Source organism: Lagopus leucura, unplaced genomic scaffold, assembly GCF_019238085.1.
Source record: "Lagopus leucura isolate 7727_CA_CO unplaced genomic scaffold, USGS_WTPT01 Super-Scaffold_739, whole genome shotgun sequence".
NCBI lineage: Eukaryota > Metazoa > Chordata > Aves > Galliformes > Phasianidae > Lagopus > Lagopus leucura.
In genome coordinates, this window is record NW_024962255.1 from 7,090,415 (window position 1) to 7,115,158 (window position 24,744).

The 24,744-nt window shown below is 37.2% G+C and overlaps 1 protein-coding gene across 2 annotated transcripts in view; it reads left to right on the top strand.

Annotated features, from left to right (window-relative positions):
• BICC1 (BicC family RNA binding protein 1) overlaps positions 1–24,744 on the top strand; it is a 97,652-nt gene that overhangs the window by 26,234 nt on the left and 46,674 nt on the right. Inside the window, exons 2-3 of one of the 2 annotated variants that reach the window (XM_042863308.1) lie at positions 6,044–6,090; positions 20,602–20,671. In XM_042863308.1, coding sequence (XP_042719242.1) covers positions 6,044–6,090; positions 20,602–20,671 — 117 coding nt within the window. Of the gene's footprint in view, positions 1–6,043; positions 6,091–20,599; positions 20,672–24,744 lie in introns of those variants that run through there. The other variant, XM_042863309.1, reaches the window with a different exon arrangement.

Below are 24,744 nucleotides of genomic sequence, written 5' to 3' on the forward strand. Positions count from 1 at the left end.
TACTGAGAATATGGAGATTGTTCCAGTTCTCCTTAGGCTGCTCAACTACAAAAAGAAACTTCCTGTGTAAGATTTGTGTTTGTGTCATGGGTATCTTTTTGTTTTAATTGTTTTCAATTGTTTTTCCTCTTAATTTATGTATTAATCAAAGATGATACTCATGTTTTTACCTGCAGTCCTGGAATCCTTTCATCACATGATGTGTAGACATCGGATAATTATGTAATATTATAGATGGTGTGTACCTTCTCACTTGGCAAGTTTGTCAGCATATATGATCAGATATATGGTTTTCTTTTTGCCAGCTTTTTTAGTTGTGACTGTGCCAATAACTTCTTGAGGACTTTGCGTTGTCTTCCATCCGTTACCCTTCTTTCTGATACTTCCAGTTGACTTTGTAATGTACTCTGCCTGGTCTGTGGTGAGCATCCTCTAAGACTACAGGATGCCTTATCAGTGAACCTAAAAATAGAAGCACTTAGTTGGCTTGGTTTTTTTTTTTTCTGCTTACTGACTCCGGAATACTTAAAAACTAATAGAAATCCTAAAATACCAAAATGTATAAGTTACAGAATACTTCATGATACCATAAAATGAGTGATTTTCTTCCCTTTATTGCTTGGGAAGTTGACTACACAGGAAAACTGGTAACTTTTTTTTCGACATTGTGGAAAGCTCTTCACATGAACACGAAGTTAATTGTGTTACAGAGAGAATATCTGTAACTTGCAGCAAACTAAGAAGTAGTCACAGAAAACCTAAGCTATCTCACGTGAGATGAATACGTAGCTGAAATACTACTGAGAGGCCAATACAGTAATAGAGCTGAAGGTTGTTATGCAAATGGGTGGCTTATTTAAGCTTTCCTATGTTCTTTTACCAAACACTTTCATTTTGTCTCATCAGCTCTTATTCTAACTTCTTAGTTTGCTAGCTGAAAACAGCAAATGAGGCTAGCTTTAGAATTAAAAGAAAAATGGTAAATTACTTTGTTTGGATATCAACAAATTCAACTGAAGGTCAGATTCTTTGAACAATGTATGCTCTTCTTTGTTAGTGAGCAATCACTATGAAATTAGTGATTTCACTACTTGAAAACAAGAAGAATCAAGTCAGTATTGGGTCAACACCTTTTTATAACTTTGAGAAAAGATAACTAATTAATATGGGGAAAATGACAAGTTTTACAAATTCTTTGTGATTTATTGGCTATAGAAGGTTTTAAAGTTTGCTATTCAGGTATGTTATTCTACAGTTGGACAAAATCACGTTAAGTTAGCTTGTCTTGTTAAAACTCAATTTTTTTTTTAAGCTCTTTTAAATGTGTTTCCTGATGCAAGGAATAATTTTGTTTCATAACTAAAACCCTGAGATGGGAACATGCAATTAGTTTCTCTGAGAAACGTAGAGGTTTTTTCAAGAGGAGGGAAGAAATTCTGATACTAACCAACCCAAAAGCAAATGTACAAATATTTTTCATAGTTTTCAGTACCGATTTCAAGAGCTTAGGGAATGAGGCATAAAGCTGATTTGTGAGATCAATTTGCAGTAATGGCTTCTTTAAACAAAACTTGACTGAATCCAAGTACCTTTGGTTCAGTTCTTGTAAAACGTGGTCTACTTTGTGAACTATTCTTTTCATGATTAAAAGAACATTTAAAATAACAGTTAAAATTCACTGTTCCATGTGAACTTAAAAGAAATTACAATCTGGCTTTTTTCTGATTTGGTGATTAAGTAGACAAGCAGTATACTTAATGGGTATAATAATAGTTAACACCTGTTTCAACTGTTTCATATTTGTTTTGGATGGGACCCCAGCAATCCAATATATCTTGAAAAGTGAAAACCAGATATAAAATATTTCATGGTATGGAAGAAATTATAATAAACAGAGTATAGCTTAAAATATAAAATGCCTATTATGCACGTTTATTTAGTCTTTCCTTGTATTTCTGAAGCCAATGTTATCATTTTGTGTAAAAAGAATCCTAGTTTTTGTGAAGATCAGTTAAGTAATTATTGAATACAAGGAAATAAATACTGTTTCCAAGAAACCAATACTTGCTGAGTAGGAGAGGTTGGTGAAAATGAAAAACTTCGTCAGTCAGGAGTCAGTGCATGGTGTCAATTAGCGTTCTGCTTGACGTGGCAGAATGGTAAATGTGGTCAAGCCCACTTTGAGGATGGGGCTGCCAACAGAAGGGTGTGGTGGTCTGAGGCTGGTGACCACATGTGGAATTCCAGAGCTCACCTGGATATACTGTCAAAGCACAGATCCTTTTCGGTTTCTCAGTAAAGATGCTGATGTCTGTTGTGGTAGACATTGAGTTCAAGGAATGCTGTCATTGACATGGTAGTACTTCTGCTGTAAGATGTGCTGTTAGAAAATTAAAGAACTGTTCTTTTAATATTTATGCCATTCTTGTGATGCCTGGTTTTTAAGGAAATGTTGGCTTTGTATTAACATTACAGTTAATATTAGTGAAATAACTAAAATAATCTGCCAGGATATGAACGTCAGCTATGAATTGAGAGATTCTCAGTATGATATTTCAAAGACAAGATTTGTTTTGAAAGTCAGGGTTAATTCTCAAGATTTGTTTAGAAAAAAAGTTGAGCTTAGGATGCAGTGACCTATCAGACTTTTTTTCCCTAAACACAAATTAACGCTTGCTTTTATCTCAGTTTGTCTGACTGAGGTCAACCTCAATAGCTTGCTGAGTTGCAGCTCACTGTAGCAAATGCTGCACAGTTTGGAACCCATTTTCAATGACTTGGGTATAAAATTAAAAATTTTGGGGAATAATTTTGGGGCTCATTTCCCTGTTAATGATACCGAGCTGGTGGCGTTAGAACAGAGTCCGTTTTTCTTTTAATTACGAAAGAAATGGGTAACTTTTTCCTTGTTTGGCAACTGTTCCCATTTTCAGAAGCAACAAATCTCGGCCACTTTTGCAGGGAAAGAAAGGCTTTGAGATGGTAGAATCTTCACCATATCAGGAACTATTAATGTTAAATTTTCTTCTGTGTGTGTATATATGTTGTTAGGCCACCTTAATATTCAGCAGCTATTTTATATATGAAAGTGAGCACAGACATAAAGGACACATAGGAAAGAAGAACTGCTTTAGGATACAGCAGTGTGAAAGTTCAATGTATTCCCCCCCTTTCCCCCCCACCAAAACAAACAAACAAAAAAAAACACAAAACCAAACAACCACACAGTACAGACTTCCCTGTCTTTTGTTAGGAGCCACAAGACTTTAACAGTTAGAATGAAAGACCATTCCTTTATTTTACAGTAAAGCAATTGAAAACACTGAATAATGACTAAAATTGTAAATGCCATTTGCACCCCAACTTCATTAGGACACTCTCATTCCCTCTTCTGCCTTCCATGCTTCTTGGGATCCATGTGTTGTGTCATACAGTTGCTGGTCAGGTCAAGCTGTAAATCAGGTCACCAGAATGATTCAGTTTAAAAACAAACTTGCAGTAAGAAACTTGGAATTTACATTGTCAGCATTCTACTTAAATGCCTCGCAGAGCATCACTGCCATTATCTAAGCCATCTCTTGTTTGTATTCAGTTTAGAAGGCATGTATTTACAGCTGAAACAAAATCTGTCTATTCTCAAAGCTACAACTTCAGCTCCCCTGTCATCTTCTCATCTACAGTTTGTCTTCTGGACCCTCTGATTAAAAGCACATTAGGCCCATCTATCATTTGAAAGAGTGTTTTGATACTCGCCTCCCTAAAGTTTTTCAAAGCAATTTCTGAGTTAGTGAAAGATGTGTAAAAACAACATGCATCTATGAAGTGTCTGCTGTCTGAAGTTGGCTCTTGTTTGCAATTTTCTTGCTAGTACCTCTGGCTTGCAATGCACAAGTTGAATTTTGTTTCTAAAAACCCTGCTCTAGTGAAGCTTCCAGCAGTGCACTCTTCTGTCACAGGCGGTGTGGGTTTGGAGGGCGAGGAGAGCACTGTTTTTTCCTCAGTTTATGAAGCTGGGATTTACTCTGCAGCAGGTCGACTGCTTCACTGGGTTCTTCTGCTTTGACACTGGATGAAAGAACAGGGACTTCTGTATGCAGTTGTATAGAAATTCGTGGTCAAGGATTACTCCATGCTATTTGTGTTAGAGACTCTTTCTGAGAAGCTCTCAAATACAGTGGCATTGCTTCCTCTGGGGTAGGAGGTATCTTGTACCTCCTCAGTGGCTTTTGCTCTGTCTGGAATTGCTTGTGTCATCAAAAGAACAGAGAGAACTAAGTAGCTGGAACAGCTCTGAAGGCAGGTGATGGGGCTAATTGCACATCTGTTCTGCGTATGAGAAATACAGAAAATTCCCAAAGACAATGACTGTTTTCAGCAATTCAAATTTCCAATCAGGAAACTTCTTTTTTTTTTTTCCCCTCTTTTGTTTCCTTCACTTGGAATTTCATTTGGAGGCATTCCTTTTTGGGGGAGAAAAGGCAATTATCCTTCTCATAATTATCTTGCTTCTGAAAGACCCCCTGTGTTGTGGTTGCTGTGCCTTGAGTTGCAACACAGATAAGCTACAACATATGTTATGTGCAAACAGTTGTAGTGTTCCCCTTACATCACCCGAGAGCCCAGTGAGAGGTTTAAGGTGGGAGAGAATCCAAGCCCTAATCCCTGTTTTGTTCTTGAAACCACTAAGTTGCATCTTTGTTTCTTGTATGCTTGCAAGTCCTGTTCTGAAATGATGCTACTGTTGGTATTTTTTTTCCTGCAGGCTTACTGAAAAAATACTCTTAAGGCTGTATGCTTTGTTTATTGGCTATGGATTTTCAGGTTTGTGGTTGCCTGCTCTTTCCAGAGTCACTGTTGTCTTTTTTGTTGACCCAAATGTCTCTGTGTGGCTTCAAGACTGCAGAGCACAGCGCGCTTGCACACACCAGCATCGATGCCCCTTCTATCTGCTCTCCCTCACAGAAGCTCAAGACCTGGAATCCTCAGACTTGATCTCTTGCACAGTTTGCACAGTTTGACATAGCTAGAACCATGCTAAGCATGAGGGGGAGCTGATGTTCTCCATTTTGTGCTTTTTACCTACAAAACTGTACTAGTATGAAGTTGATGGTTTTTCTATTGTTCTGTTGTTTGCTGTTTTTTCCTCTGAGCAGTTTGTTTTCATGGACTCAATACTTTCACCTTTCAGCCTCTAAAACCTCCTAGGCTGAGGAGCTCACAACATTTTTCCTTCATGGCAAGTTCACATTTGCCCATGGTTGAGAGCAGCCCCATTCAGTGTACCTTCTAGCTTCAGGTCACCTTTGTTGAATGCTCTTCTTGTAATCAAAAGTGCTAATGCTTCTGGTTTGTACAATGGGGGCTGTTCCTAGTATCTAGGGCTGTTTTCAACTTTTCAGCTGTGTTGACTGTAGTAGCTCAGCAGTGCTGTTGGTCTAAAGGAGTACTGCATAAATTCACTGCCTGACAAGCAAACATAACAGCAGAAAAGTGCGCTTGGATTTCTGTGATGCTTTGTCAACCTCAGTAAACCAAAGAGCAGTCAGTATTCTATGAGGTTGTTTTATTTCCCTTTGGTATTAAGAAAAAGTTAATAGTAGAATAGAGGTATTTACTAATGTGATTCAGATTTAATATTCTGCTTAGTTTTGTTTTGGTCCTGATTCTTAATCTTGATTTAGTGAATGCTGTGCCCTTCCAGCTTTCTGTTTACATCTTAATAGAAGAGCATGGCAAAGCATGCAATGTGAATAAATCATTGGACTTAGGTGATCGTAGATCTAAATTTGAGTTACAAAGTATATATGTATAGTAGCTCTATTATGCAAATAAATATGTGCTTGGAACTGATCCTTAGCAAGTGACTCACAAGATGTTGTTCCGAGTATTAGTCAGTTGTTGATAAATGCCTATTGCATAAGAAATAACTTACCCAGAGTTATAATTTCACAGTAACATGGGCTCATTGATGATTTTTTTAATATGTAGACCTAGAACTTTTCTCCCAGGTATTTTATAACCAGATGTCATTTTTGTTTTACAGCTGCTGCTGAGGGCAAAGGGAAAAGTGGGGAAGACTTTTTTCAGAAGGTAAGGAAGTTACTGTAATTCTATCATAACAACTGACTAGACAAAAAATGATGCTCTTTATTTATTCATGATTTCTACTAGTGAAATTTATGATGCAGTTTCCACTGTGAGCAAATCCATTTCTTCAGTTTTGCTGTTTAACACCTACTTACCATCAGCTGTCCGTAAACTATAATGATAAGTATTGCTCTTTGGTGTATGCTACTGTAATTCACTTAAAAGCTTAATTATTCTTCAATTGGGAGTTTCAAACTAGGGGAAAATATTTTCAAAACCTAGTAGCAGGTTTTTCAAACCCTAGTAGCAGAGGGTTCACCAGAAAGATGGTGTGGTGGTCTTAACATTTTAGTCTGTGGATAAACACTACATCCTGTTATTGAAGAAATGACATGAAACTTATTGTGCTATCGTTGAAAGCATAAATATTTGGTTGAGAAATGCAAAGTCCTTTTAAGAAAGAAATGCACAATCCACACAGTGTTTCAATAATGTCTGTGGTTAGACAGAGGCACGGAAGGACTGGAAAAAATAGTCCCACAGCAACTCGGCTACAAAGAGAAACACGAACAAGAGTAATGGCTTTGAAATTGCTTTTTACAAAGCAACGTGGGTTTTTTAATGAATAATGTGTAAATTAGTATTTGAGTCGATGAAGATAGTGCATATAGTATGCAAATAAAAATGAGCTGCTTTGTCTTTCTGCACTCCAGAGAAAACAGTGTAAACATTCAGGCTGTATCCAGAAATGCCTTGAAACTTCATCTTGATTAGCTGTCTGTTAAACAAGTGGCTGCCCTTATTTTCCATATTTTGTTCATACTTAGAGATCGTACTTTCAAAAGATATGTTTTTAAATGTGAAAGAACACTTTATCCTGTATGAGATCAGATGCCCTGATCAAGGCTGGAGGGGGAGGAGTGTGGATAATGGCAAAATATCTGTTTTATTAAGTATTACATGGGATTCTTAGATTACATTCTTGCACTAGATTACGTTAGACTACACTGGGACTGACAAATGAGTTTTCTGAATGTTCTGCTTAATTTTCATGATTAGTGTGCACAGATGGGGGATGTGTTAAGAATTCATCTTTAGAATGTTATTAAAATGTGTGGATTTGTTTTAATTTGAAGCAACAAAGCCTTAAAGCAGGTACTTTGTTCTACACATCACTTTATGGTACAATATTTTCTCACCCTTATGTAAAATGGCTCATACTTCTTACAGCTGAATGTTTCCTCTGTGGAGTTGAATGACTTGCATGTTTAATGTGTTTGGATACTTGATTATTTACTGTAGGTATAATCTACCTTAGAATTACACAGTTGTTAGTATAGCAAAAAATCCTGTTTTGAATTTAATAGAAAATGGAATGTCCTTTGTGAATAAGAGTGTATTACTTAGCAATATTGATATGTCTATTTTGGCACAAGCCTGTGAAGTTATTATTTAGGCAGAGTGTGGATGTAGCAACAGGTTAAAAGTGGTTCACTTCAACTAAAGCTCTTAGCGTCTGAGCAACGCCATAGTTTAACATACATTAGTGAATCTTCTCTGTACGTACATGTGATACTACAGCTAATAAAAACAGATGGAAGCTATCTTCACAAGTTTTCTTTTTGTTAAAAAAAAAAAGAAATCTTTGGACAGTGTCTCGTGGCTTACTCACAGTCTGTCTGTGCAATTTCCTTTAATCAAGGTTACGTTTTTTCCTTTCTCTCATGTGAAATGAATAAGGCAGTTTCTGGAGGTAAAACGAAGACTTCTGATGTGTTTCAGGTTGTGTAGTGAGGAAGAGTGATTTGAAACATTGGAAATATATTGGAAGCTAAGGGAGAAAATACTTTCAGAAACTTAGTATGAATTTGAAGGTGTTTTTAAAATGGCTTATAAAATGAGCCTCTCCAGAGCTGTATTATCAGACTTCGGAGTTGATTGGTGAGGAGAGGGGAGCCACTTACGAGTGACATCAAGATTTGAGGGTGTAATTTGCATAAATACTGTCATGTATAACATCTTCAGACGGTACAAATGTTTTCTGACAAATGTGTTGCACTTACTGTGGGTTGAAAGAAGTGGGCTGGGTGTGAGAAGTTTTCATGCGAGTGCTTCAGTGACAGTGGGCAAAGGCTCAGAAGGTGATTCAGTTTGAGAGAGGCAGATAAAAAGGGAGGAGAGGAGGCCAGTACTGGAGGGAACAAGGCAATGCTGATTGCTCGCAGATGGCCTGGCTTGGTGGCTGGGCCATGAGAGACAGCTCAGCTAGTGTAAGTTAGACGTCAGGAGGAACAGAAGTTACTCATGCTCCCTGAGCTGGGCTTGAAGCCAGAACTCATCCAGGATTATTAACACAAGTTTTGTGGTGCTAAGTTTTTTTTACTGATCTTTCAACATGAGTAAGCAGTATTGCTGCCATTAATTTTTGTAATAAAGTAGGCTTTAGTGGATATGAACTGTTCCCATCAACTTCTTACATTAAAAGCTTAATAACAGTTCAAGTATCAAGGTGCAATATTTCACTGAGCATGTTAGCAGAACCAAGTATGTATTCTGCTGATGGAGTTACAGAATTAGCCCTTGTTCCTGTCAATTCTTTACTGTGTGGGACAATATGGCCATCATTTCGGCCATATTGTGGGGAAGATGGTGATGATGTACAACTTCCACTTTTCTGGAATTAAATATGAGAAAGAGAAAATAGCGAAGTGTTCTTCTCTAGTGTTACTTAATAATAATCTGAGGACTTCATCATGCTTCCAATGTTTTTAATCTTGACTACTGCTTCAGAGTTGGGGGAAGACCTAACATAGTCTAATAGATTTTTCAAAACCCTTGGCAGTTGCTAATTACTTAAATAAATAAATAATAGTTTTCTCTCCAAATCACTCTGGTTTGTGGTTCAGTGACAGGTAATATTAATTAAGCATGAACTGGTTGGCTGCTATTACATAGAACAGCTAATGCGAAATATAATTGTGGGTCTTGCTCTCTCTATTATTGTTCTTATTTTTTCTATGAGTAATAGTTAATGTAAAATTATTACTTGATCCAAAGCCCACTTGCAGTCGATGGCAGAATTTTTCCATTGAGTTCTGTAACATCTGGTTCACACCTCATGTGCTAGCAAGGCCTTTCCCAGACAAAGCCAGGACATTGTTCCAGGGAACATATAATTTATGTAGCATTATAGATATGCATGGCACTTTCATGTAAAATGTAAGAAGGTGATGGGTCTCTGCCGTAAGGAATTGGTAATCCAAAACAGATGAGAGTTGGCTTCATGGACAGAGGGGAATTTAATACATCATTTCTGCTTGCTTTTTGTTCTGGCCTCCTTGCCTTGTCTCTATCTTTTTCTAATATTTGGAAATCTTAGTGCTAAATGATAACCTCTAACTCTGAAATTCCTCAATGCATCAGTGCACGTAGAACTTGAATCACAACGCTGATGGGAGAATGCTGGCATTCAGCTGACTGGAGTTCTTAGGCTAATATGGGGCTTTGTGTTCAGAAAGAGGGCCTCTGGAAATGTGCACATGGGGTTCAGCTCAAGTGCTTAAATGTAGGTCGGGTGTAACTCCTCACTGCAATGTGGTTCAGTGTCTAAAGGAAAGCTAGGGTTTTCTTTGCTCATTTTCTTCGTAAAATGAGTCAGACATTTGAACGTACTGCAGTTTTAGAAGTGTTAATCAGTGAAACTATCCTTTAAAGCTAGCTACTTCTCCAGGATAAAGGTGAGAAACACTACAATAGAAGATTAAAGAAAAAAACTAAGCACAGATAGACATACCTAATTGCATCTTTCATCACTTGTTGATCAGACTGAAATTGTCATCTGAATTAGTTAATAATGAATGTATGAACTAATGAATTAGTTAATAATGAATGTACACTACGTTCAGTTCAGGATACTCTCATAGCAAGAGGCAGTAAGGAAACAGCCTCAAGTTCAATTCATTTAAGGTAATAGTATTGTGTTCTACAGAATTCTTTATTTTCACTTGTTTATTCTTTGAAGAGCATTTGTTGGGATGATGTTAGGCAGACATGAACTTTTGCAAAGTGCATGTGTGAATATGCTGACAGAGTTATTGTGTACATGAATGGTTTTGTAAGTACGTATTTATACAAATGTAACCCAAGATGTCTCTGTCTGCTGTAGGTCATGCTGGAAATTGGTCAGTATTGCTTCTTAATCTTTGAACGTGAAGTGTGTAGGTAAAGCTCTAAATGTGGATGGTTTTAGTGCACTTTGAGACATGGGTATTAATCATTGACCTGAAACTAAGATGTCCCAGACTGATTATAATCGTTGTTCAGCAGAAACTTTTGATGGGGTTTGCATGTGTCTTCATCCATGACTTCTGTGAAACTTTGTATTTGTAATTAACGTTTCCCTAAGGCTATACTCTCATTTCTGATGGCACTAGTGTTGCTATTGGACTACGGGTTTCTTCCAGTGCTATGTATTTTGCTAATTAGATATATTGAATTCATGTTTGATTATGCACCATCATTATTGTGGGCTTTATATTTCAACTGCAAGAACCAGGAGCAGCTGTGACTTGCAGATACTGGTTCCACACCTTCAATCTTTCTGTGTAGGAATCAATTCATATATCTCCATTAGCGTTAAATTGTATGTAGACTTTCAGCTCAGAACATGTGTTTAAGGGTTTGCAAAGGTGATACAGTCCCAGTACTTGTTTCAGTGTTAGTCGGTAGTGCCACGAGCTTCTAATTTGTTTAGCTTCCTCTCAGTTAGCTTACCAGGAAGGTAGAGAGGCGGCTCCAAGATACTGGTATGGATGAGAGAGTTGAAAGAATATCAGTAGTCAACATTTGCAAGAAATCATGAGATTGAGAATTTGGTCCCCCTTTTAGCGAAACTGCAACAAAAGGAACGAAGAGACTATTCAGGTTAGTTCAGTTTTACTAAAAAGGTAAAGCAAGTATGTTCACTTGAACTTTTCACTTAGTTTGGGGAAGCCTGAGTGATGGGAAGACTGTCTTCTTGCAGAAAAGTTTTTGTCACGTTTCTACTGTAGCATTGTTCCATTAAGGGAATGGAGTACTCATGAGACCTTTAACATGCAAATGAAAAAAATCATGATCTTTAGCTTAATCTTTGCTGCTTCTGATATAGTGGGAGTGATTTTGAGAGTTAGCCTGCAGTATGGAAATGCTGTCTGATGGGTCTAGTTATTAAGGCTTTCACGTGTGATGGTCACTTCAGAGCACTGATTGTCCCTGCTGATGCTGTTGTGCTTAACTTCTTCTGTCAGGAGAGGGCATTTTGATCCTTTCAATGGAGTGAAGATTTGCTTCATGATGTGGAGCTCAGCCTGAGATCCAAATGAATCAGTTTAGTTGATGAGGAAGTCTTAATTTATGTACTCTCACTGCTATACTTCAGATTTTGTGCATGATCTCTTGCAGTTTAAAGCAACAGAAGGGAAAGTTTGTCATCACAGTCCCCACTGAGATGCTTAATTCTTTCCAATTAGAAAGTTCAGAAGAAGGATTTTTGACCATGAAATGCCTTGATTCTTTCTGTGAAACTGTTTAAAGAGGAGGTGAGTGAGAATGATGCACATTCGTAACATAGACTGGGTTCTGGATTTGTGGGAAGGAAACTGCCTGTTCTACTTGGCGGGGGGGGGGAAGAGTTGGCTGCCAGTTGCTCTTCCAGCAGCATGCTGTGGGATGTCACTGCTAAGTAATATTCTCAGGTGAATTTTTGCTTTTTTCTCCTAGTACTGTTTAGAATTTATGTTGTAACAGATAAATTAATAGGGTTTTTTTTTTTTTTGTGCGTTCTTCGTTTAAAAAAAAAAAAAAAAAGTTGAAAGGTTATATATTTTCACTCAGAGTGGTCAGGCACTGGAACAGGTTGCCCAGGGAGGTTGTGGATGCCCCATCCCTGGAGGCATTCAAGGCCAGGCTGGATGTGGCTCTGGGCAGCCTGGTCTGCTGGTTGGCGACCCTGCACATAGCAGGGGGTTGAAACTAGATGAGCATTGTGGTCCTTTTCAGCGCAGCCCATTCTATGATTCTGTGATACATTGTTTTAGCCATTCAGTCAAAAGAAAAGCATGATCTTGGATTAATATCTCAATTGAGGGCTCATAAAACATGAAGTTAAGGTAAGGCATAAATGCTTCTCTGTAGGTAAGGGCAATTGACTGATAACTTTCTTTCCTACTGTATTTATAAAGGAAATAAGTACAGAGTTTAGTGAACGTGACTGGTGCAGGAGGTTTGCTTAGTGCTGTTTTTAGTTTAGTTTAGTTTGGTTTTTTTTTTTAGATTTTAGATTGCAGCAGCAATACTTAGTGGACTCCTGTCTTAAAAATTACTTTCCCAGTTCATTTTAGGTAAACTGTAGGTTAAAAAAAAAAAAAAAGCTATGTGTGCTTGTTCTTTTACCCTCTGGTACCAATCTGATGATATTGTAGTGTAAACTGATCTTGTTTGCAGCTGCTACCTTAATTGCCTTTACTTACTATATATTAAATAGCTTTCTGAAGTATTAAAAGCTGATATCCATTGATCAGTACTATGACTAGATTGCTACACTACCTATGATGTTAATCTTGTTTTCTAATTTTAGCTTCTCTGTTTCATCATTCTGCATGCAATTACCTTCTTGATAATTATGTTAAGAGCAGGTTCTGAAAATGCGCTAAAGATGTTAGTGTGTGTTTTGTTAATCTGGGCTATGGTGTAGTCCTTTAAAACATCCTGCTTGGCTTGTTTGTGAAAGTCTCAACATTTGTACATGCAGACCACAAAATTATGGGTCATGAGAAGTTAAAGGAAAGCATGTTCATATTTTTGCTTTTGGCTGGAAACTACAGAAATTCCATTTGGAAAGAGATGTGTTTTTGTTGCATTTTTATACCTGAATCTAGATTAGCTGGAAAATTCCGAAATACTTTCACTTTTTTGGATGAGGTTGTTTTGGCATTTAATGTAGGTAATTTTAAATTAAAATCAATTGAAAGAAAATGGGCTAATTCATATGTGAAGATCAAATTCCTCTGATCTTGGAATAAATAACTCACAGTGGAATAATAAAATATTTCTCTTTGCCAATATCTAACCTCATCCATGTCGGGTATCCCAGATGACAGTCTGTAGAATCATTTCAATATTAGCCTTTTCAAAGACAGGTAAAATTGCCAAGGTCTAGTCTTCTAGAAGGACTACTACTAGAAGGAGTAGTTGCATACAAGTGGTTTGTAAAAATATTTGGGGTTTTTAGCAGTTGGAAAATAATACAGGAAAACGTTATAGCTCTACCCCCCCTCCAAGGGATGCATGCGTTCATTTCCTTGTACCTGGAAGGCTCTTCTTCAAATTGCTGTTTGCAGAACCTTGCACAAATGGCACTGAATCATTACTCTGCTTTTGCATTATCCAATTGCATAGTTTTGAAGTATCTTCCCTTGCTTCATATCCATCTATTTTACACTGCCTCAGAGATGAGAGTGATTTTGATATTCATGGATGTGGTAGTCTGTAGTTATTCAGTTTAACTTCTTAATATTTTGCCCGATCTGCCTGCTCCAGTGACTTGGCAGGGAGTAACTTTACCTCTAGCCTTGAGAATACTGGAGATAGTTCTTGTTGGAGAAAGGATTTCTATTTATTAGTGGCAAACCAAAATGGGAGTTTGTTGCCTACGTTGTCTCTGCTTAACTGGAATGTTGTATCAGTACTTAAAAGTATCTTCAATTGTATTGGAATGCTGGTTATTCTTGCATTTTTTTAACTAAGATTATTTAGAGCAGAATGTTGAGCTTGAAATGTTTGTCACCAGGCCCTTAGACAGGCTTGTTATCAGAAATGGTGCATGTTGGCCTGTGAAACACTCCAAGTGGGAAAACTAAGTGCTTCATGTTAACTTCCATTGTTTGATAGTTGAAAGCAAGGTATGTTGCAGTAGTTATGTTCACACAAATTCTCAGTGCCATTTCAGGTGACAGAGACAAAGCTGCTCTTGCAGCACTGGCCGCCCTTGGGCCCTGTAACCAGCAGACTTGCCATGGCTGTCACTGAGCAAGAGACTTAGCTTTGAACATCTGACTCCTTTCAAGTTCTTTGCTTGAAAGTGATTTGGGTTGTGTGTTAGAGCTCTCAACAGAGTGATTTTCTTACTGACACAATACTAAGCATGTGGAATTCTGAGGGCCATAGGTTACCATTTCAGCTCCTTGCAGTAAGGCAGTGAAAGCTGAAGTACCATCTAAACTCATCTGGGGTTTTGTTGGTGATTTAAGCCTTAGAGGGATGTGTGTTTTTCATGTCTAAATTAGGCAACCTAGAAGGAAATTACTTTGAAGTCAAGAACTCAGCTGTTCAAAACAGTGCCTGGACAAACAAATAAGAACTACCAGTAGGCATACAATTTAATTGCTTTCTAGGCTTTTTTTAATAGCATGAAAAAAAACCCCTATCTGCAAAACCTATTCCAGTATGTTAAATAAAAAGTTCTTAAATGTAGACTGTGATACATGTACTTCTCTAAAATAGGAATTTAATTTGAACTTATTTTTTGAACCTATAATTTTTCATTGCTTCAGTGCTCTGTGCCTTGAAAAGGCCTGTATGTGACTCTGAAAGTAATGGTTCCTATTTATTTGCATGGAAACTACAAGAGATACTAAGAGCGCAATAACTCTGAGAGAGCAAATTCTCAGCCACAAAACACTCTTTTCTCAACAAAGTCACCTCATTTAGCTATACATATTTGCCAGCAATAAAGAGCACTGCTCGTGATGCACTCATGAAAATCTACGTTGGTGGAGATGACCCACTGTTTCACAACTGTTATGACAGCATTGTTGGTAGGAAAATGTTGCCTGTGCAGTCTACCTTTCATCAACTCAAATGGATGGGAGTCAGAAGGCACCAAATACAAACTATACAGTGGATGGAGTAGGAGTCCAGCCAAGATTGGCAAAGTGCTCCACAGTATTTCAGGTGATATGGGACTTGTGTTGCAAGCGAGAGGTTGCTGCCTTCTCTGGCCTGACTCTGGAATTTTAAACCTTAAGCTTAGTTGGTGATGATAGTTGGTATAAATAGATGATATAGTAATCAGACTTGATGGTTTGTCCCAGTTCCAGAAATCCAGATGGACCACACTTTTCCTTTCCCAAAAGGCAGTACACATTCCTATACCTGTTGAGGGCTGTATCTTGAACCTTCTTCTCTGATGGAGGATTCATGTTGTTGCTCTGTGGACTGCTGCTATGATGCTGACTTGCTATGGTGACAAATGTATTGTCACCAGTAATGATGCAACCCAGGAAACTGTCACCTTCAGCCTTGTATTGGCTCAGTAGGACCTGATAAACTTATGTGCTGTTCTTTCTCTTCCTGTGTGAACATTTTTGGGACTTGCCTGGCACAAGCCTTGTGATATTGCAATATTGCCACCATCATTTCCAGTGCATTGAAGCTGATATTCAGTTCTGTACATGATTCCCTTGATTCCCATGATTGGTGGACCACAGTCCACCAATTTTGCAGATGAGCTGACTGATTGGATGCTCTTCACTTTGTGATGTGACAGCTGTGTGTCATGGCCATCTGCAATGTGGCTCGTTCTCAAGTGGTTGTCGTCATTGCTGAAATGCTCCACCTACCAACTCACTCTGCTCATATCCATTGTTTGTTCTCCTTAAATGTTCAGCAACCATCAGTGAATTTTAGTGGATGCAATTTTTTCCACATGGAGGAATTGAGTGATGCACCTTTGCCCCATTCTCACTTCCATTTCAGGTGCCATTGTGTCAGACTGCCCCTCTACAGGCATCTGTTGCATGGCAATTCTATGTAATGAAATATTGGTAAGAAGGGTCAAACTCTACTGCCACCTGACCAACATCTGCCTCTGGCATCAGGGGATAACATAATAAAATAGGAAGAATTAATTTCAGAACAGCTGTCATATTTTTCTGTTGTAGTTAACAAGGTTGAACTGAGGAGATTGATTTCCTACACTGAAAGAGAGAGGTTGTTTATTCACGAAATGAATTACTTGTTTATTTCCTTGTTTCAACTGATAGCCACATCTGTGACTTTCTTAAGTTCCTTTTTGTTATTTCAGTTCAAGTGGACTAGTTTTTATGTTGAAGTTAAAAAAACAAACATACAAACAATTGCAGAGATGCCCTGGCAGATACAGAAAAGTGACAGATTAATTTTTCTACCCCCTTTTTTTTTAAAAAAAAACTTTTTTTTGCACCGTGAGTAAGGACTGATACAGAAATAGGTGAGATGGATAAACCAAAGCACCAGGAAAATTGTTTTTTTTTTTTCTTAAAGTTTAACACAAATTATAATAAAACTGCTGCCACTGAATGTATTGCTTGTAAGAAAAGCAAAGCCTTTTCTTCATCTATTTTGTCTGAATTCTGAAATGTTTGTGTTTTTAAAGAAAATTTTACTTCATTTTTCCTTTGAGAGCATTCCAGCTTTCATCCAAAGTCAGCTGTTTTAATGTAAAAGCTCTCCAAGTGTTTAAACAATAAATTTCTCAAATAAGTTCTAAGTAGCTGCAGTTCTTGGAGGGTGAAAGCTTTTCCTCCAACTGTCCGAGCTGTAAGTCTCTATTTTATTTTTTTCTTCTTTAAAAACTTAGTGATCTGCAACTAGAGCCAGTTTTTCATTGTCAGGGCACAGCCCTGTTTGTTTTGATTGTGTCTCCCACATCTTGTGTCATCTTCTGTGTCTTTTTCACGGTATGTATTACTTGTATCTTTTGGCTGTATAAATGCTATGATTTCTTCTGGGAAAGGGGAGAAGAAAGAAGAGGCAGATAAATAACTGAAGAGTTTCTCCATTAAGAACCACCTTGATTTGTTTACTGTGTGGTTAAATCTTGCTGACAAATGTGCCTAGTCCTGGTCAGTTGGTTCTTCAAGGTTGAGGCACTATAGATTAGTGCAAATCCTGATACTTAGTTAATGTGAAAAGAAGGGAAACCTGACTAGAAGTGATCTTCAGCAATCTACGTGATCAGGAACTCAAATTTACTCATCCCTTGACTGAATCCTGTTTTACAACTGATATATTTGTACTAACATAATATGTGTATACGTGTATTGCTGGCAGAGCAAGTTCTGTGTTCTGTTTTGTTAATATGAGAGTAGCACTGTTGTTCTCAGAGTATGTTGTGTAACATCGAGTTTTCACTAATAAAGTATCCCATTGCAACATGCAATTGAGGTTTTGATGGAGTGATTCCAAGTTTGTTTCATGGAAAAAGAAAAAAAAAATCCTGGGTCTTACTCTTTTGGGTACTTAAAACTGATTAAGTTGGAATGGTAAAATGTGAAGCTGAGATAACAGTCATCTATACTATGCAGAATTTCAAGTATAGCAGCTGGAAAAGAAGCTGGTTTCTTTGTGGCATTCCTGCCACATACAGTAAGTATTAAAAAATAAAAATAAAAAAATACATCTCTTTGCAGTTTTGATCTGCTTCATAAAAGTTCTTTAGCTATTGTTTGTTGTAATATATAAGCCTTATTTTTGACATGCAGCTCCAATTCTTCTTAAGGGTTCCTATGACAACCCTGATTTCTCAAATGTAACAGGATATTTTTGTGGCAGACCTTTTTTTGATTCTCAAATTGCTTGACAGACGAGGTTATTTTCATGGGTGAAAAAATGTTGCAGCAGAAACTTTTATTTTGTTATATAAATGTAATTTTCAAATACATGGTAAATAATTATGCTCAGATTGGAATTTATTAAGAAGTTTACTGGTTAGAGTTCAAAGCCAGCAATGCTCTGATTGTGGTTAAACTTCAATAAATGCACATAATTTAAATGCATACAGACATTTTTCTGTATAACTGATACAGGAGATAAACTTATCTTTGTAGTGACCAAATTGTGAACCTTCTTTTTCATCTAATGTGAAGGTACTTAGGCTTGCGTTCTGAGAAGAACCTGAAGGTATTGGGCAGCCAACCTCAGAGCTTGGTAGTTAACTCAGTTAACTCCTTTTCCTTTGAAGATCTTGTGCATCTTTGTATGTCCTCAGAATGTGTGCACTTCTGAAGCCACTTTGATTTTCTTTTGGTTTATTGTGACAAGTATGACGGGTTTAATTTCTTTAACAAATTTCCCAGCTTTGAGAAGTTACAGTACTGATGGGACATGAGCATTATTCAAGACAAATGTTATCCTCTCCACTTTTGTTTCTTCTCTTGTAGTCCTCTTTATGTTGGAACTTTTGTTTCAGCATCTCCCTTCTCCTTTCATTTCTTCCTTGCTATTTTCTGTGCATTTCTTTTCCTGCTGTACAATTAGGAATAACATGGCCTAAAGCCCTCTGTTTAAATGTGGATTCTTGGAAATGGTGTTTTTCACATCTGGATTGGAAAATTGTGAGAAGCAGGTATATGTTGCTGATAGAACTTCCTTCTCCTTGAAATGTCTTATTTCATCTATAATTTATTATCTAATAGTTGCTGAAACAAAAAATATAGTATAATGAGATGTGGCTAACACTTCTAGATTTTCCAAGTGGTGTGCTGATCTGGAAGTTGTTCTGGTGTATAGGATTTGAGTGGAGAAGATAAGAGTTAACGATTCTTAGCAAAGTCTGCCTTAATTTTGATCTATACTGCTGTTGAAAATTTATTTGTGATGCAGCTGATTTCCTATTACATTTTCTTCTTGGAAGTGACTTTAATTGTTTTGGACTTATTTTTTTTTTAATTATTGCTTGAGTTTTTTTTTTTTTTTACCAATGACTAGAAGTGGTAAAATAATTCTCTTCGTCTGATTCCCTCACCCTCATCATGAATGAATTGACTTTTTTGGATAATATCCATGTTTATTTTATTTTTTCATTTATTATAATTGTATAGTTGTTGTTGGTATAAGCAATCCAAAGAATGCATTCCTATGTTCTCTCTGCTTGTGTAGAAATTAAACAAATGGTCTTTATGGAGGAGGAGCCCTGAGAGCTGCCATCTGAAAAGCTCTCTTTGTTGTTTCCTATGTTTTTCCTACTTATGTAAATCAGGTGTAGATTAGAAGAACAGCTGAATTAATGTGTTTTTTCCTAGTTTACTGCATAAATTTATGATGAATGCTTGTGTACTTGTTACTGAAAGATGTTAGTGAGAGTGTTAGCTGAGAGAACTGATTACTGAAATTTTTGAAGGGGCAGCAGCCAACAACTCTCTTGGTGCACAGACAGGATTTTGTCCAGCAACAACAGAACTGGACAACTTATTCCAGATAAACTTTATCAGGGTCTTCTATAATTAGCAAATTTATTAAAAACACCTTGTTTGATCCAGCCTGGGATGGTATTTGTTTGTTTTCATTAGATGTGTTTTCTTGACGCTTTATATAACCATCCTGTCATGGACTAATATGGGAAGATCTTCCTTTTTTTTTTTTTTTTTTTTGTTCTCCAAATAAAATACTATCTTGGTACTCATGTTGATCAGACACTGCCATCTCTAGTGCAGTGAGAGGTGCTTCATCACACTGCTTGATGAGATCTCAACACAGAAGAGCTTTTTAGTCTCAGTAGAGACATGACCCATGTATTTTGGAACTGAATTTCAGTGAAGTCTTTGGTGTCGTTTGGCTCTTTCTCCAATGTTAATGCTAAATGTGTTCGTAATGCATTGTAACTGTCATTATTAAATTCCAGCAAAATATTATCTACCTGGTGGATTTTCTCTCTAAAGCAAAAAAGGCAACAGAAGTCTCTACTGAGCTAAATGATCAGATAGCTTTTGAGGTGCATGTGTGCTTGCAAAGTTTTGTTTTTTTTCTGTGAACTAGCTTGAGATTTACAGCTAGGTTGCACAGTGTTTGATTAAATACTGTCAAATTTATTATCTGAGCAGCTAAAGTGGTAAAATTTCTGGTTTCTGAACAGCCTCATATTAAAAAAGATTGCATTTAAGTCAAGATGAGGCAAAAAAAAATCGCACAGCAAAAAACCTTTGAAGGCAAGTGGCTACATCTTTAGACATCTGAAAGGACTTGTTTTGAATTTAATGGTCTTTGCTTAGAAAATATTTAAAGGTAACAAAGTATTTTTACTAATCTGTAAACCTTTTGAAATATGCTTTAAGGTAGATTTGGAGCACGTTGGGCCTGGTATTGCTCTCTTGAACTTCATGCAAACAACAGAGCAGCATTATGCTGTAGGTTGTTATTGACTAGCAACCTGATCTAGAGGGAGGTGTCCCTCCTACAGCAGAGGGTTGGAAGTAGATGATCTTATGCCTCTCAACCCAAAGCATTCTGTGATTATTGATTTGCTTTTAGGATTTGTACAGAACCAAAGAGCCTTCTCAAGGTAATCACCAGTGATACGAGTCAATTACTTGTGCTAGCTATGACTAATAGCAACAGTGAATGATTGTGTATAGTAATAAGTCTTGTCAGAGTGTGCTCTTATCTTCTGTAGGAGAACAGTAGAAAATTAATTTTTCTTTAATACTTTCTTTTTCACAGATCATGGAAGAAACAAATACACAGATTGCTTGGCCATCGAAGTTGAAGATTGGAGCAAAATCAAAAAAAGGTACAGTGTTTCATTATTTTTATTTATACCGTTTGGGACGAATTCTTGAAAGAGTAAAACCGTGGAACAAGAAATTCTGCCTGTAGAATAACCTTACAAATAGCAGACAAATTTTTCACTTCAATCTTTTTCTTATTATGAGAGTTTCTTGTTGAAATCTTCAACTTTATGTGAATATCTGGTGTACGAGTGTATTTTAAGTAGCTTGTGCTTCTGCAGGTTCTTTGTCAGCACTGAACTACTTCTGTCTTCAGCGTGCATACTTGCTTCTGTGTAATTCTACATCTAATCTAAACAATTTTATTGTAGCCAAATCTAATTCATTTTTCTGGTAATGTATATTAATGGGTCTCCTCTTTCTGTTTAGCTTTGTTTGTCTTTATAGATTGAGATGATGTGTTTTGGCTAAACCAGTTGAGATAACATACGTCCTTTGTATTCCTGACAGTGAAAGTATATGATTCTTTGGTTTCTTAAACAAACTGAATTAGGTTCCTTGCTAATGGCTAGTATTATCTCTTTGAGGTTGTGCCTCTTTTAAATATTCAGCCTACTAAAATGTATCAGGAGTACTGTTGGGGAAGTCTTCCTGAAATTTGCCATGTGGTTTTGTTCTTAAAGAAATGCAGTTGAATGGTAATACTACTTCCTTCTCTGCAGAGAAATAATGAAACTAGGAATGTTTTTCAACGTTGTCTGTATTTTTGTTCAGGCTGATACATATTTAAACCTGAGAAAGTGGAGTTCAAATAACTTCTGGCTTGTTTAGAAAGTAATGGTGGAGTTGTAGCCAAACTTTGTAAGTGAAAAAGGTCTTACGAGAAGAAAAATAATCTCTTTAGAAACATACAGGTTTATGAACATCGTGTAAAGTGAGATTCAGTCTCTGAGGTACTATCCCACATACTCTTGAAGTATGAATTTTCCACCTGTCTAGAGGGGAAAAAAGAACTGGAGAAGGGAAAACAGGGAGCAAGAATTCAGGGTGGAAAAAGATGCTGTTATTGTGTGTGTTCATATGTGGGACTAAGTTGCTGCAAATCCAAGCAAAGCAAAAGTTCTTCAGAAAACTATGGCAGAGAAAGATGACGATTGGATGATAGTAGCTTTTTTTTTTTAACGGAAGGAAAGAAATAAAGCAGTGCTTGCATTTGTTTTCTTGCCAAGTTAAATGAGCCTAGTTCTGAAGCTGAAAAGCGTGGGTTAAAGGCCACAAAGAGGGATGAGAGAGTTGGCTGGCTGGAATTCTGGGTCAATAATTAAAAATGCACATTAAGTAAATTAAACTCTTTTTATCTCCAAGACAAAATAATGTTAGATTGTAAGTGAGGCTCTGTAAGTATGTGGAATGAATTTAAATACCAGGGGAAATAAAATAGCTGAAAGTTATGAGCTGGTAACAATCAAAAACCAGTTGAAGGGGAGAAGAAATGCATAATATAGCTGAGCAGACTGAGTGCTTCTTCAGTGAGTGGTTATCTTGGAAGGCCATCATGCCAGAAATTTTAGATAGCAATGGGCTGCAAATAAGGCATTTGAGCAATATGCTGAGCTACTAATAATGTTTCAAATGCCTGTGAACTGCAGGGTGGCTCTTGAGTTAAGGCTCTTATTCTCTAACTAGCTTTATTCTGGGCAGTTGTGTATATATATACCTAAGATAATAAATTACGGTCTGTGTGCAAGGAACCCCTTAACCCAGAGGTTCCCATTTCTTGTGAAATAAAGAGTAGTTTATATATTCTGTTTACATTTGGTGTCAATTGTTTGCAATTCTGTAACTTTCCATCTGTGGCTACAGCAGCTGTTTATATGGGGAAAATACTCTAAGTGTTCAACATACTCCAGCATTGCTTAATGATGCTGTGATTGAGTGGGGAGTCTGAAACAAATAACTGGCCAGCTCTCAGTGGACTTGAACTCTGAGAGCATGGTATCTTTTGCCATCTCCTTGGCTGGAAACTGAGTGCCTGATTAGCAGTCATTCAGTGAGGGAGAAGCAATTACTGGTGCTCAGTGTTGCAGCCCAGCTGTATCTTGTATCCTAGCATAATCAAATCTAACCCCATTTGTCATGTAACTTTTCATGGTAGTTTGCCTGCAATTTCAGTGGCATCATACTGTCTTGGTATATGTGGCTTTTGGTCATTCATTTTAGTTCCAGAAGGTAAAGAAAAATCATTAGGTAGACTTAAGTCTGTGCAGCTTTTGTCATGTCCGGTCTACTATGGAGTATTTTCTCTTCTCGCTGTTGTCAGCTCTTTGTTTGAGGTTGTTGATGCCTTTCCAGGAAGGACAGCATACCAATTTCTTTCCTAATTACGGCACATTAGTTGAAATTTGTATACAATCTAACCATAATAAGGTTCAGAAAGGATCTGAAGGTGAAGTTTTGTACAAGCCCTTGCATCTTATGCTGATCCTTTGAGGAGAAATTTGTGATAACAGATGAAACATTCAGGGTAGAAACCTTTAAGTTGCTACTTTTTACTTCATATTATACTCACTGCAACTTTTACAGTAATTATTGTGAAATGCTATATATTGTGTGTTGTCATAGGAGTTCATTCATTTGGGTTTGATGAATGTTTTCTAAAATTTTTGAATTGCAAAATACCTGTGTCTGGGACTCATTGTATATAAAATTTAAACCGTTTAATAATTAAAAATTCTGTTTCAGTATGAAACTGCTTAAAAAAACAAACAAACAAACAAAAAAAAACCAACAAAACAACAAAAAACTCTTTACAAAGGCTAGAATACACAAATCAATTATCAGCTCTCAATAGTTACATAGAGACTGAAACAGGAATTTCCTGGCTTTAATGAATACCAGATGCTGCAGTCTTGCTTAAGTGATGAGGTAAAGTATTTTGAAATGCATGTTTAGAAAACACACGCACAGGTAGTCTTCTAGTAGCATCTTTTAGAAAGCTATTTGTTCATGTTTTCAAAGAGATTCTGTATCATTAAGGCTTTAGAGAGGGACGCAAAAGATTGTGAAATAGCTCTGTAATGCCCAATTCCTCTCTGCCAGTGACTGAAACAACCAGAATTTATGTTCTGAGCCATGTGCCTTTGGGATGCAAGGGCTGGAGTTCAGGGCTGACCAGCAACTGATCTTCTGGAGGTTTCAGATCTTTCCAAGTTCAGTGAATTACAGATCTAACTGGGACAGAGGAATTTTTATATTTACCCTCTTGCAGTTAATGTGCATCTTCCCCCTAGGATGGTTAATGTGGCTTAGGAGTGATGTTAATTGTCTTGAGAAGATTTATTCAGTAATACTCAAGTCCACAGCAGGGCATGAAACTCTAGGTGATAGATCTAAAATGTTTGCCCTACCCCTTTCCAAATACTTCTGCCCTCTTCTTGGTCCAGTTGTTTTGTTTAGCCTTTCTTTTTACACTGTTGCTGCTGTTTATATTGTCATGGATGGATTAAGACTAATTATAAGTAATTTTTACTGTTGGATATGTCTTTCTGTGCATTTGGTAGCTGCTTGAACCCACACTTCGTCCTCCCTCTTGTTCGTTACAAGGTTGAGGTTGAGTGAACTTGTAATGCCTAATGCACGGAAGCAGTGTAAGCCGATGAAAAGTATGACAGCAGCAGCACATGTTGGCAGTTTAAGGTACTTTCTAGGAACTTTGGGGAATGAGTTGGATTTTAGAGTTTAGATTTCATGCATATTTATCTCTTTGATTCCTCCTCGTAATATTTTTACTCTTTCTTTCTGTGCCTTTGTATTTCAAGAAGTTAGAATGTGTGTCCTGAGAGCATAGGCAGCCCTGCAGACACGTATGGCCAACAACAGGCCCTCAAATAGCTTCATCTGGAAAATCAGTGACACTTGGCAGGAGCGAGTTCAGAGAGTTGGAGCAGGGAACACTTGAGGAGATTACAAAAGGTGATAAAAGGAAACATGAAGTAAACTAAGAGAACAGGGAAAGTCCAGTGTTTCTGAACTTCTGGTAATAAAATACTGTACGTGGATGATTGATTTGTATATAAGCAGTTCAGCATTTTGTTTGCCAGTTTTTAGTGTCACGTGTGCAGACACTTCATGATTT